Below are 13,397 nucleotides of genomic sequence, written 5' to 3' on the forward strand. Positions count from 1 at the left end.
AACTATGTGGGCATGGAACAGCTGGCATTGAAACAAGAACAGTGGTGGAGGAGGAGGATAGAAGACCAACAATAGCAATAGGCTATTCGCTGTGTTTTGTCATCGAGAAAATTTCCAGCTGTTGGCAATAGTGTAAATATACATCGACCTAGATCAGTTCATGCAGCATTTCTACAGGCGTAGGAGTGACAGGGTGGTAAGTAACTTGTTTACCAACCACATGGTTCCGGGTTTGCTCAACTAAAGGCAGTGCTCCAGCATAGCCACAGTCAAATGACTGAAACAAATAAAAGAGTAAAGAGTTATCTCCCCTTCAGTCACGGACGCTGGGCAGAGGACACTGAGAAAGACAATGATTCTCTTATATTATTCCAATCATCGTACAATGGCTGATAACGCTATGCGGCGGATCACCATAAGTAAATTATGAAGTAGGAGCATTAATCAGTGATATGTATAAGTGCAGTATCTTCACACCATTGTCAACAGAGAGAAATTTTCTCCATGACAACACACAGCAAATAGCTTGTTTATTATTCCAAACGTGCCACAAGCATATTTGAACTGGTGACAACATCATCATCATCATCGTTTAACATCCGCTTTCCATGCTAGCATGGGTTGGACGGTTTTGACTGAGGACTGGTGAACCAGATGGCTGCACCAGGCTCCAATCTTGATCTGGCAGAGTTTATACAGCTGGATGCCCTTCCTAATGCCAACCACTCCGAGAGTGTAGTGGGTGCTTTTTACGTGCCACCAGCATGGGGGCCAGTCAATAGGTACAGTCAATGACCTTGCTCGAATCTTTTTACACATGCCACCGGCACAGGTGCCAGTAAGGCGACGCTAGTAACGATCACACTCGAATGGTGCCCATTTACATGCCACCGGCACAGAAGCCAATTAGCCACTCTAGCAATGACCACACTCAGATGGTGCTCTTGGCACTCTACTAGCACAGGCACAAGTGCCAGTAAGGCAATGCTGGTAATGATCACACTCGAATTGTGCCTTTTATGTGTCACTGGCACAAAGCCAGTTAGCCGATTGCATCCACACATCTCACTGCTTAGCGCCCCTACTTAGTAGTAGCAGCAGGGCAATGTGTATCCCTAAAATGATAATATAAAGCTTTAAACTTACCCACATATATTTTCAGTCCTTTTACTTCAGGCTCTTGAGGCATGGACGTGTGGTTTTTATACGATATATTGGACTTGCGGACTCTGGCAGGAAAGAAAATGAAATCTATTAGAAAATAGCAACGGGACAGAGTGGTACGGACATGAGACAGCAGTCAATAGCATAGACCAGGGATCCCCAGCCACCAGATAATAGACCAGTACTGGGCCAGGGATTGTTTGGTACCGGACCGCACAAAAAGAATGAATTTTAACATTTTATTGACTATCTTATTGACTAGTGCAGTCTGTGAGGTGTATTATGTGAAGGTGCATGGCTCAGTGGTTAGAGCGTCGATCTTACAACCAAGAGGTTGTGACTTTGAATCCTGGACCGGGCTGTGTGTTGTGTTCTTGAGCAAGACACTTTATTTCACGTTGCCCCAGTTCACTCAGCTGTAGAAATGAGTTGCAACATCACTGGTGCTAAGCTGTATCGGCCCCTTGGATAACATCGGTGGCGTGGAGAGGGAAGACTGGTATGCATGGGCAAGTGCTGGTCTTCCATAAATAACCTTGCCCGGACTTTGTTCCTTGGAGGGTAACTTTCTAGGTGCAATCTCATGGTCATTCTTAACCGAAGGGGGTCTGATCCCTACACACTCCACCCCACCCACCCATGTGATTAAAGGTAGACTGTCTTAATGTTATAAAACAAAGAACTGTGAGCAACTGGTAGTTCGTGTTGCTGGCAGTTCACTATGAGCCTTTGATGTAGAACGCTGAGTCTCGTGTAATAGTAATAACAGTGCATCATGTATACACTTTCTCCTTGCTTTGTTATGTTATATATTATCCAATACAAGGATATAAAAGTCCCCATAACTTAGCAGCTGTATATAACAAACAGACAGAATGGAAGCTCCGGCGTCTGGCGATGGACTTGGTAAACACCCACAAAGTTATCAACCACCTCACCAACAACAACATTGAACACCTTTTTGATCTTCATGTGTCTAACACACGTGGACATGCCTACAAAGTCAGAAAACAACACAGCTCCCATGACTTTCGGAAACATTTTTTCACACTCAGAGTTGCTGAAGCATGGAACAAACTGCCTGCGTCAGTTGTTGACTGACATTACACTGCATCCTTTAAGGCCCTCATGCTTTCCGAAATCTGCCAAAACTACACCTGATTATACATACACTTTAGATGAGTTGTAGTGCACCTGAGTAGTGTACACAATGTTTTTATTATTATTATTATTATTATAACATTACATATATCTTTCCCTCATCAACAAGCATAAATATACTGAGACAAATAAGGATTAAATTACTTCTTATCTTCTCCACTTTGCTTCATTCCTTTTAATCTCTCTCGTGCTTCTTCGTTAATCTTCTGTGACAATTCCTTTTGGTGATTTTGTCGTTTTTCTTCAGCTGTCATATCAGTCTGAAATAACAAAATATTAACGCTTCAGTATTTTTTGATTACTCTGTCAAATCTCTCTATATATTAAAGCTGAAGTTGTCTGTGTATGGCAGGTTTGGTAGCCTTCAACTAATACTATCTCCTCCGAGACCCTGTGGTGCAAGTTGACCAAAATTGAGAGTATGATAGAAGAAGACTTGCTCTTCCTTCCTTAGAAGAAAAAATTCAAATCAGACCATGTTAACAACAAAAATTATTTACATCAAAAAGGTGCCTTTTTTCTATGAAACATCCCTATTTTTTACGATTTTTTAACTGCTGTGTCGCCATTTTTCGGTGTATTTCAACCAGAAAAATGTTCGCTTAAAGAGAATAACAAGCTAGATAATGCAAAATTTTTACTTTTCAAAAATTCCAATTCTAAAGGGTCGAAACAAACCTGAGCAACGCCGGGCGATACTGCTAGTTCACAATATTTTTAATCAAATCATATTCAAGAGGAACACCAAAATTATTTCCTTGTAACACCTGTTAATTCTCTTTTACCTGCTGATTCTTTAAATTTTATCAGTAGGTATTTAAGCCATTAGCATGTAATACTTATTTAGTCAAATTGTTTTGAAATTAATCATGCACTATCTTGCTTTGAGCTTGTGTAACTTTCAATTATGAGATAATCATTCGAATAGAATGAGATGAAATTTTATAGGTACACTATAGAGTCAATATCGAGACAGCAACACCTTCACCAAGATATTACTAGAGCTAATAATTTTATCAATTCCAGGCAGTTGTGAACCAAAATGAACCGAAACAAGAAATTGGAATTTAGATTGGTGCTTGACAAATTCACTTCAAAAAACACAAAATGTTTTTTTTTTAAAAAAAACTCTAAGATAAGAAAACAGACTAAAGAGAAAGCAAGAACAAACTATAAATTAAATATCTTTGATAAGGGCAACAAAAGTTTTAATTTGAATTCTAATAGACAAAACTGCCATGCCTGGATAGACAACCACTCAGCTAGTCTAAAATGATTTCATAAAGAACACAATAAGCTGTGTCCAAAATGGCTAGTAAAATGAAAACCCATTTTTTCACCAAGAGAACAAAACATTACAAGATCAAAACTCATAAAAGATATAATAGTGCGACTAATAAGAGATATCAGGTTATATACACATACATATATAATATTTAATAGATACGTTTTTATGTGCTACTAAGTTTCATATGTTGAAAAATACCTCGAGCATATTTATCAGGTACAAACCACATATAACGAACTATTAAATATTTATCTCTCACAAAATGGAGTACTTTTTTTCTTGATATTACCATCACAGAACAGTATACGATATACATACATATATATATATATATATAAATTATTTATATATATATTTATATATATATAAATAATTTATATACATAAATAATTTATATATATATCATCAAAAAAAATGATGATATATTTATATATATTTATTTATATATAAATTATTTTTTGTGTAATAAGATAAAAAACCAAGGCTGTGTAGATATTAGAGCATTTATAGACAGGTCTTACAACTGTTTCTACAATATTTGTTAATTATATCCCTTCATCAGCATTACCATTATCTCTTATACACACACACACATTATGGGAGGAAGCATAACTATGTGGTTACAAAGTTTATCACAAGTAGTTTTAAGTTTGTTCTCATTTTTTGCAGCACTTCAGACGAGAAAAAAATGGGGCAAATTTGTCTTTCCATTAGCAAAATCAATAATGAATTTAAGTCCAAGAGTAGGACCCCCAAATATGATTCCTACAGTAGCAAGGCACATCTACACAGATATATCAATGTAGTTAAAATGCTTAAAATGCCAACAAAGTGTTGACACTCTTTATCAAATCAAATATTGCTTCCACTGAAATTTAAAGTTTTACTTACTCGGGTTCGGCTGTCTAGTATAGCATTCCTTTGCCCACGGCCAAGCAATATTGGTTCTTGATCCTGCTCTTCTTCCTCTTCTTCTTCATCTTCTTCCTGTCACAGAAATAGAAAAAAAAACAATATTGTTGAAAACTTAATGACATTATCAACCAATGACTTCTACATTTCCTGTCGGTGGCACGTTAAAAACAACATTTGAGCGTGGTCGTTGCCAGTGCCGCCGAACTGGCTCCTGTGCAGGTAGCACGTAAAAAACACCTTTTGAGTGTGGTTGTTGCCAGAACTGCCTGACTGGCCTTCATGCCGGTGCCACATAAAAGCACCTACTACACTCTCGCAGTGTTAGGAAGGGCATCCAGCTGTAGAAACTTTGCCAGATCAGATTGGGCCTGGTCCAGCCTCCTGGCTTGCCAGGCCTCAGTCAAACCCAGTGGTTAGGGCAGCGGACTCGCGGTCAGAGAATCGTGGTTTCGATTCCCAGACCGGGCGTTGTGTGTTTATTGAGCGCAAACACCTAAAAGCTCCACGAGACTCCGGCAGGGAGTGGTTGTGATCCCTGTTGTACTCTTTTGCTACAACTTTCTCTCACTCTTTCTTCCTGTTTCTTGAGTAACGCTGAGATGGACTGGTGTCCCGTACAGCTGGGGGAACACATACGCCATAGAAACCAGGAAACCGGGCCCATGAGCCTGGCTAGGCTTGAATAGGGTGGAAAAAAAAATTTGTGCATATACACATGCGTAACAGTGAATAGACAGTGTGAATGAAACAAGGTGCATGGGTGAGACAACAAAAGAAGGGAATGGAGAGAGTGAGAGAAAGAGGACGGAATGAGGAAGAGATAGGGATGGGTTGGAGAGCTCAATAACAAGAGATGTGCTAGAGGGCTCCACCAGGTTATGTAAATCATTTGCTTGTGTGTAGATAATGGGTCTCCATGTGTAGAATGCTGTGTGTAGACTGTGTCTCTATGTGTAGAATGTCGATGAGAATGAACATACAAGAATACAAGCGATTCAAAGAGAAAAATAAGCATACCTTTAAAAATATACCAATGTGCTTGATCTTCTTCTTCAAGGTGGTCAACAATGTGGCTGGACCCTGACAAGAGAATAAACAAGAACTTAGAAGAACGGTAAAAAGCTTTAAGGGAACAGAGTAGCAGAAAAGTTAAGTAAGTACACCAATATATTGGTTATGTCGGCCAGCATCCAAAGATTATCTCTTTGAGAAGTTCATGACCTCCAATATAAGTAAAACACTTTAACTGATATAGAATATTGAATATTTAAGGGTGCAGTATTACATGTTGACCCCATATCATTAATATATTTTAATACCCATGTTCTAAGGCTTAGATAGTTCGACAGGAACAAATGAACCCAAGGCCCAAAGACTGCATCATGCACCATGGTTTCTACGGTTGGATGCCCTTCCTGGTACCAGTAACTGTACATCATCGTTTAGTGTCCACTTTCCATGCTAGCATGGGTTGGACGGTTCGACCGGGGTCTGGGAAGTCAGGAGGCTGCCCCAGGCTCCAGTCTGATCTGGCAGTGTTTCTACAGCTGGACGCCCTTCCTAACGCCAACCACTCCATGAGTGTAGTGGGTGCTTTTTACGTGCCACCAGCACAGGTGCCAGGGGAGTCTGGCAGCGGCCACGATCGGTTGGTGCTTAGCATATACTAATTGCATATTCCATACTACTAACACTAGTGAGACTGTCGTGGAAGTTGTGTGTCTGCAGTGGATAGAGGGGAGGGGCAACTCCATGATAATTTCTTACACAGCTGACCAAGATGAAATGTAAAATGATCAGAATCTATTTCTTAAGTTGTGGGTAACCTTTATCAAGAAGTGGAGAGCATGAAACATGGCTTATCATCAGGTGAGCTGCACTGCGAAAAAAAATGCTTGAAGTAATTTTTCGTCGGGCAGGTGGTGCCCTAGCATGGCCGCGGCCTTCGGGCTAAAACATTTTTAAGGATTGATATTCAGAATCTCATTACAGGCCAGTTTGCTCATGATTGACTTAACCCTTTACTGTTCACATTATTCTGCCAAAATTAATGCTTTTTTTTTATCCACATTGCTTTGAACTAATCATGTATTATCTTGTAGCTGAGATTTTGATGAAGTAGCTATTAATTTTTAAAACGATATTGTAGGGTTGGTGTGAGAGACCAGATCTGGTCAACAGGCAGAATAATTTTGGTCGGATATGGCCAGTTTAAATAATGCTAGTTCACAGACTGTTGACAAGACAAAGGAGGAAAGGATATACTTTTTTTTAAAGCCTGAGAGGACAACCTCACTAACTACATGACATGCAACAAAATTAATGATGAAATCAAATAAATATAGTTTCTAACATAGGTACAGAACAACCTCATTCAAAAGGAGGTCAATGATATCGACCACCCAGTACTTGAATGGTACTTAGCCCAACCAATTCTATCATCAAAATGAGCTGGCAGAATCGTTAGCACGCCAGGCGAAATGCTTAGCGGTATTTCATCTGCAGTTACGTTCGGAGTTCAAATTCTGCCGAGGTCAACTTTGCCTTTCATCCTTTCGGGGTCAATAAATAAAGTACCAGTTTCGCACTGGGGTCGATGTAATCGACTTAATCCCTTTGTCTGTCCCCTCTATGTTTAGCCCCTTGTGGGTAGTAAAGAAATAAGTATTTCATCTGTCGTAACATTGTGAGTTCAAATTCCGCCGAGGTCGACTTTGCCTTTCATCCTTTCGGGGTCGATAAATAAAATACCAGTTTCGCACTGGGGTCGATGTAATCGACTTAATCCCTTTGTCTGTCCTTGTTTGTCCCGTCTATGTTTAGCCCCTTGTGGCTAGTAAAGAAATATATTTCTAGCAAAGTCCAGAAACTACAGGGTGCGAGCACAGTTGACTTAATCAGTTGCAGACCAAAAAAGACCTTGGCAGGATTTTGGACTCAAAAAGGGGCTGCATTTGATGGCATAAAAGTATAACCAGGAAAAAGTTTTTTTAAGCATATTAATGCTTATGGGAGGCTCAACTTTACAAATAGGACCATGGTGACTTTCAGAGACATATTTTGGAAAAAATGTGTGCCGTATAAGCCATCAAATATTTCGGGTGTACCAAGTACAGTTACAATTCTCAGAATTCCCATCTGCAGTGAAGCTGCCAAAGCAAAAGGATTTATTTTAACCCTTTCGTGACCAACCTGGCTGAAACCAGCTCTGGCTCTGAGTACAAATGTCTTGTTTTCGTAAGTTTTGAATTAAAATCTTCCACCAAACCTTAGTCACAATTTATGTTCCTAACACTAGCTTAATGGTAACTAAGTTATTGTACTAAATTCTTTGCTATATTTAAAGTAACTGAAAGAAATACAGAGCATTTCAAAATAAATACAGTAACGAAAGGGTCAAAGGACTTGGTTTCAAAACATTTATAGTGTGTAGCTAAAGGAACAAAAGTTTTTATTGCCTTTTGGGGCATGGGCTGTCAAGCGGAAGGCCATCTGGCTGCAGTAAAACCGCCTCAACAAATTCTCCTTGACCCATACAACTACAGGAATGAAGATATGAAATACATCCTATATTAATTATCAATGTGTTAAAACACTATCAGGCCTTTAACATACATAGAAGTCCAAATAGTAAAAAAGAAATGAAGCTCTTAAAAATAGAAAAAACCAATCATAAGTGGAAAAAGAGAAGAAAAGGAAAAAAACAACCCCTACTTACTTCATTGACCATCACTGTGTCACCAATGAAGAGAGCCGTTGTAGAATTTCCGTTGGGCAGATCAGAAAAGCCGACACTAATATTGAACACCATACCTGCAGAGGATAAAGAAAAAAAAGGCATGAAGGAGTTTATAAATATTCTACACGTTCTTTCACTTCATCTCGAATTCATCTTAAGATGACAGTGACAAGCCATATTTACCTTAAAACAACATTCGAGTGAGGTCGTTGCCTGTAAAAACAACATTCGAGCAAGGTCATTACCAGTACCCCTGGACTGGCTCCAGGTGGCACGTAAAAACACCATATGAGCATGGCCATTGCCAGTACCGCCTGACTGGCCCTCATGCTGGTGGCATGTAAAAGGCACCACTACACTCTCGGAGTGGTTGGCGTTAGGAAGGGCATCCAGCTGTATAAACTCTGCCAAATCAAGATTGGGGCCTGGTGCAGCCATCCGGTTCGCCAGTCCTCAGTCAAACCGTCCAACCCATGCCAGCATGGAAAGCAGACGTTAAACGATGATGATGATGAATGGAATAAAAGGGACATAGGTATAGTAGATGCACTCCAATTTTAGGGGTATTATTTAGGGGTTAAATTTTTTAGTGCAGTAATCCTTTAGCATTTAAACCAACCATATCCAGCCTAAATATTCTACACATCTTATGTTCAAACCAGTCTGATCTGGTCTTTCACACCTACCCTACAGTGTCATTCTGAAATGAAACAATCATATCACCGAAACCAAAAAGCCACGAGGTAATGCACGATCAATTTAAAACAAAGTGAATAAATAAGCATTACATCTGACAGGATAATCTCAATGCTAAGGGATTAACATTTTAAATTTTGCAAGAAAATTATTGTTCTTCAGAGAAGTGAATGTTATTAACTTCAACTGAAAAAAATGACTACTTATCAAGTATTGATTCACAAAGAATTCCTCCTCCTCATCATCATTTAAGGCCCGTTCTTCATGCTGTCATGGGTTGGACGATTTGACAGGAGCTGGCCAGTTGCCCTGGCTCTATTTTGAGTTATTATTGGTTCAAAGTTCGGTATTAGTGAATATATATAGATGTGTGTGTGTGTGTGTGTGTGTGTTTGTCCTCATCGCCATCGAATGAAAATTGATGCTGGCGTGTTTATGTCCAAGTAACTTAGCGCTTCAGCAAAAGGGAGCAATAGAATAAGTACTAGGCTTGCAAAGAATAAGTTCTGGGATCGATTTCTTCGCCTAAACTCCTTTAAGGCCGTGCTCCAGCATGGCCACAGTCAAACTGACTGAAACAAGTAAAAGAATGAAAGAACAATATATTAACCCTATAGAAGACTGAAATGGCAAAGGAAAGAGAAACCCAATACGGTGAATGGCCCGTGGCACATCTAGAGCACTCTCTTGACAAAATACAGGCTTGTTGCCAGCCTCCATTGAAGGGATCAGAACCTCACCATGTACATAAACTGCACCTTGTAATAAATCATGTCTCTTAAGGGATCTTTTCGGTTTGAACGGCAGTTTTTTCTAGCAGTGTCATATGAAATTGTCACCCATAATTATGACCCTAGTATCGATCTATTGCATTTCAATCTGTGTTAGGGTTAGGGGGAAGGGTATCTTTTTTTCTTCACAAATGTAAATAAACCCAATCTGTTTCTTAGACGAGAGACATATTCATATGGCACAGAATGTTTTTTTTACCTCAATAGACATCAGTGATTGGTTGAAATTGCAGAAATTGAAGAAATTAAAGACCAAATAACTTACAAACTATAGAATTTTTTCAATAAAGCCAAGAGAATAAGATGTTTTATAAACACATTCTACCAGTATACGAAGTTTAAAATTTTTTAGTTACCTAGAAATTATGTTAAAATCTGCCGTTCAAACTGAAAAGATCCCTCTTAAGACTACCCAAACGGAGACCCTTGATAGTTAATCTGCTGGAAACAGATACGACATATATAAATAAAATAATCCCAAGACGAATCATAAACTCACCTTTTTTGGCTGTTATGCCAGTTTTGCTGGTAATCAACATCGACCCTTCTCGAAATTCAATGCCAGTGACAAAGCCCAAATTCCGCGTAAGTTTACTAGCGAGTTCAGGACGCTCTTTTTTAACCATTTCCAGAATTTCATTGTAAATTGTGTCAACTCTGGTACCTGAGAAAAGAGGAAAGAAGGAGAAGTTAAGGAATGTTATCTTCAAGACAGGTAAATAAATACCTTCAAATTTCAGTAAGTTTATGAAGATATTTCCTGTAATCAGGATAGTAAAGCGAGTGGAAAGAGAGAGAGAGACTGTTTCCCGGGGTTGAAAACCTCACCTGGTGAATGAGAGAGAAAAAAAGAGAGGGACACAACTGTGTGGTTAACCCTTGATACCAACCCGGCTGAAACCGCCTCTGGCTCTGTAGTACAAATGTTTTGTTATTATAAGTTTTTAATTAAAATCGTCCACTAAACTTTAGTCACGATTTATGCTCTTAACCTTAGCTTAATGATAACTAAGTTATTTTACTAAATTCTTTGTTATATTTAAAGTAATTAAAAGAAACACAGAGCATCTCAAAATAAATACAATAACGAAAGGGTTAAGAGGCTCACTTTGCAACCATAAGGTTTCAAGTTCAATCTCACAGCATGGCACCTCATAAAAGTGTCTTCTGCAACAGCCCTGAGTTAACCAATGCCTTGCAAGTGAATTTCGTAAATGGAAACTGTGCAGAATCTTGTTATGTGTGCTTGTGTGTGTGTTCCCAATACTACTTGGCAACAAGTGTTGGTTTGTTTACATCCCTAAAACTAAACAGTTCTGCAAAAGAGACCAATGATTAAGCACCAATCCTTAAAAAAAATAAGCACTGGGGCCAATTTGTTCAACTTGATCATGCATGAGTAACATTTCACATGAAGTGGGCCACATGAGACATGGCTAATCGTCAGGTAGGTCACGCAACTACAAACCAAAAAATTTTAATTCAAGGTAATTTTTCATGAGCAGTGCCCATTCAGGAAGCCGCATGGGCCACAGTTCGTCCATGACTGAACTAAGCCTCTTTAGGCAGTGGACCCAACATGATCACATGTCCCAATGACCACATCAAGTAAGATTGAAAGTCGCCGAGTATGGCACCATGTCAAAGAGTGAGTAAGTGGTGGGAATGGGTGGGGAATTTAGGAAAAATAGAAAAATAGATAGGCGCAGGAGTGGCTGTATGGTAAATAGCTTGCTTACCAACCACTTGGTCATGGGTTCAGTCTCACTGTGTGGCACCTTGGGCAAGTGTCTTCTACTATAGCCTCGAGCCGACCAAAGCCTTGTGAGTGGATTTGGTAGACGGAAACTGAAAGAAGCCCGTCGTATATATATATATATGTATATATACGTATGTGTGTGTATATGTTTGTGCATCGGTGTTTGTTCCCCCCCCCCACATCGTTTGACAACTGATGCTAGTGTGTTTATGTCCCTGTAACTTAGCGGTTCGGCAAAAGAGGACCGATAGAATAAATACTAGGCTTACAAAGAATAAGTGCTGGGGGGTCGATTTGCTCGACTAAAAAGGCGGTGCTCCAGCATGGCCACAGTAAAAATAACTGAAACAAGTAAAACAAAAGAAAGGAAATAAAAGAATGCATACCATGTTGTAACTTGGTCAAGATTTCTTCTTCCAATTTCAACAAGAATTCATAATCTTTTTGTAGAGCTTCAGGGGGATCCACGAGGAGTGTCCGTACAATGTTGGAGCAATAGGACTTGTATCTTGCGCCTAATGCACAGATAATGGAATCAAATTTCATGTGTTCGTCATCGCTGTCAGTGTGAAAGAAAATAAAATTAAAATCAAAATTCCGACTGAGGCAGGTCATCAATTTTATAGGTGCAGGTATGGTTATGTGGTTAAGGAGCTTAATTAAGGCGGCGAGCTGGCAGAAACGTTAGCGCGCCGGGCGAAATGCTTAGCGGTATTTCGTCTGTCGACTTTGCCTTTCATTCTTTCGTGGTCGGTAAATTAAGTACCAGTTACGCACTGGGGTCGATGTAATCGACTTAATCCGTTCGTCTGTCCTTGTTTGTCCTCTCGGTGTTTAGCCCCTTGTAGGTAGTAAAGAAATAGGTATTTCGTCTGTCGTTATGTTCTGAGTTCAAATTCCACCGAGGTCGACTTTGCCTTTCATCCTTTCGGGGTCGATAAATAAAGTACCAGTGTTGCACTGGGGTCAATGTAATCGACTTAATCCCTTTGTCTGTCCTTGATTGTCCCCTCTCTGTGTTTAGCCCCTTGTGGGTAGTAAAGAAATATAAGGAGTTTAATTCTCAACCATGTGGCTTCACTTTCAGTCCCACTGCGACACATAAGGCAAGTGTCTTTCATTATAACCTCGAAACAACCAATTCAAGTATTTGCAAGAATTTTTCAGTCCTTACCCCTCAAAGAATTAAATTCATGCTAATTATCGCACAAGGCCAGCAATTTTGTGAGGGGTGGGCAAGTTGAATACATCGAACACAGAACTTGACCGGTACTTTATTTATTGTACCTTAACCTTTTCATTATCAACCCCGCTGAAACTGGCTCTGGCTCTGAGTACAAATGTCTTGTTTTCATTAGTTTTGAATTAAAATCTTCCACCAAACCTTAGTCACAATTTATGTTCCTAATACTAGCTTAATGATATCTAAGTTATTTTACTAAATTCTTTGTTATATTTAAAATAATTGAAAGAAACACAGAGCATCTCAAAATAAATACAGTAACGAAAGGGTTAAATAATAAATGAGAACTTTAGTATATTTAGCTAACATTTTATAATGATTAAGAATTTATATTATTGCAATTATAGGTTTGCCTCATCAAATATGTACAAAACTAGCTACTTTGACTTCTAATTTAGAATAAATACATCATGTGCTTGCACATTATAAGTGAGGATAAAAAAGACAGGTTGACAATAGGAAAGGCATCCAGCTGTATAACAAAATCAAACATCCAATCTAAACCATGCCAGCAAGGAACAAGCATTTGTAGGATGTTGATTAAGTACAGTTCTATATTCAAGAGATGAGGAATTATTTACATTTAACGGATATTTGTCCTCATCTTGTTTGTTGTTAACACAGGAGGAGAAAGAGGTAGT

At 39.1% G+C, this 13,397-nt stretch overlaps 1 protein-coding gene across 2 annotated transcripts in view; it reads right to left on the minus strand.

Annotated features, from left to right (window-relative positions):
* The window catches only part of LOC115221367 (FACT complex subunit SPT16), an 88,448-nt gene that overhangs the window by 47,482 nt on the left and 27,569 nt on the right, over positions 1-13,397 (minus strand). For both annotated transcript variants that reach the window (XM_036510708.1, XM_029791540.2), the window contains exons 8-14: positions 11,900-12,072; positions 10,254-10,418; positions 8,247-8,341; positions 5,546-5,608; positions 4,505-4,600; positions 2,470-2,585; positions 1,147-1,229 (exon numbers count right to left, since the gene is read on the minus strand). In XM_036510708.1, the coding sequence (XP_036366601.1) occupies positions 1,147-1,229; positions 2,470-2,585; positions 4,505-4,600; positions 5,546-5,608; positions 8,247-8,341; positions 10,254-10,418; positions 11,900-12,072 (791 nt within the window). The remainder of the gene's footprint in view (positions 1-1,146; positions 1,230-2,469; positions 2,586-4,504; positions 4,601-5,545; positions 5,609-8,246; positions 8,342-10,253; positions 10,419-11,899; positions 12,073-13,397) is intronic.

The sequence above is a fragment of the Octopus sinensis genome, linkage group LG18 (genome assembly GCF_006345805.1).
Source record: "Octopus sinensis linkage group LG18, ASM634580v1, whole genome shotgun sequence".
In the NCBI taxonomy this organism is placed as follows: Eukaryota; Metazoa; Mollusca; class Cephalopoda; order Octopoda; family Octopodidae; genus Octopus; species Octopus sinensis.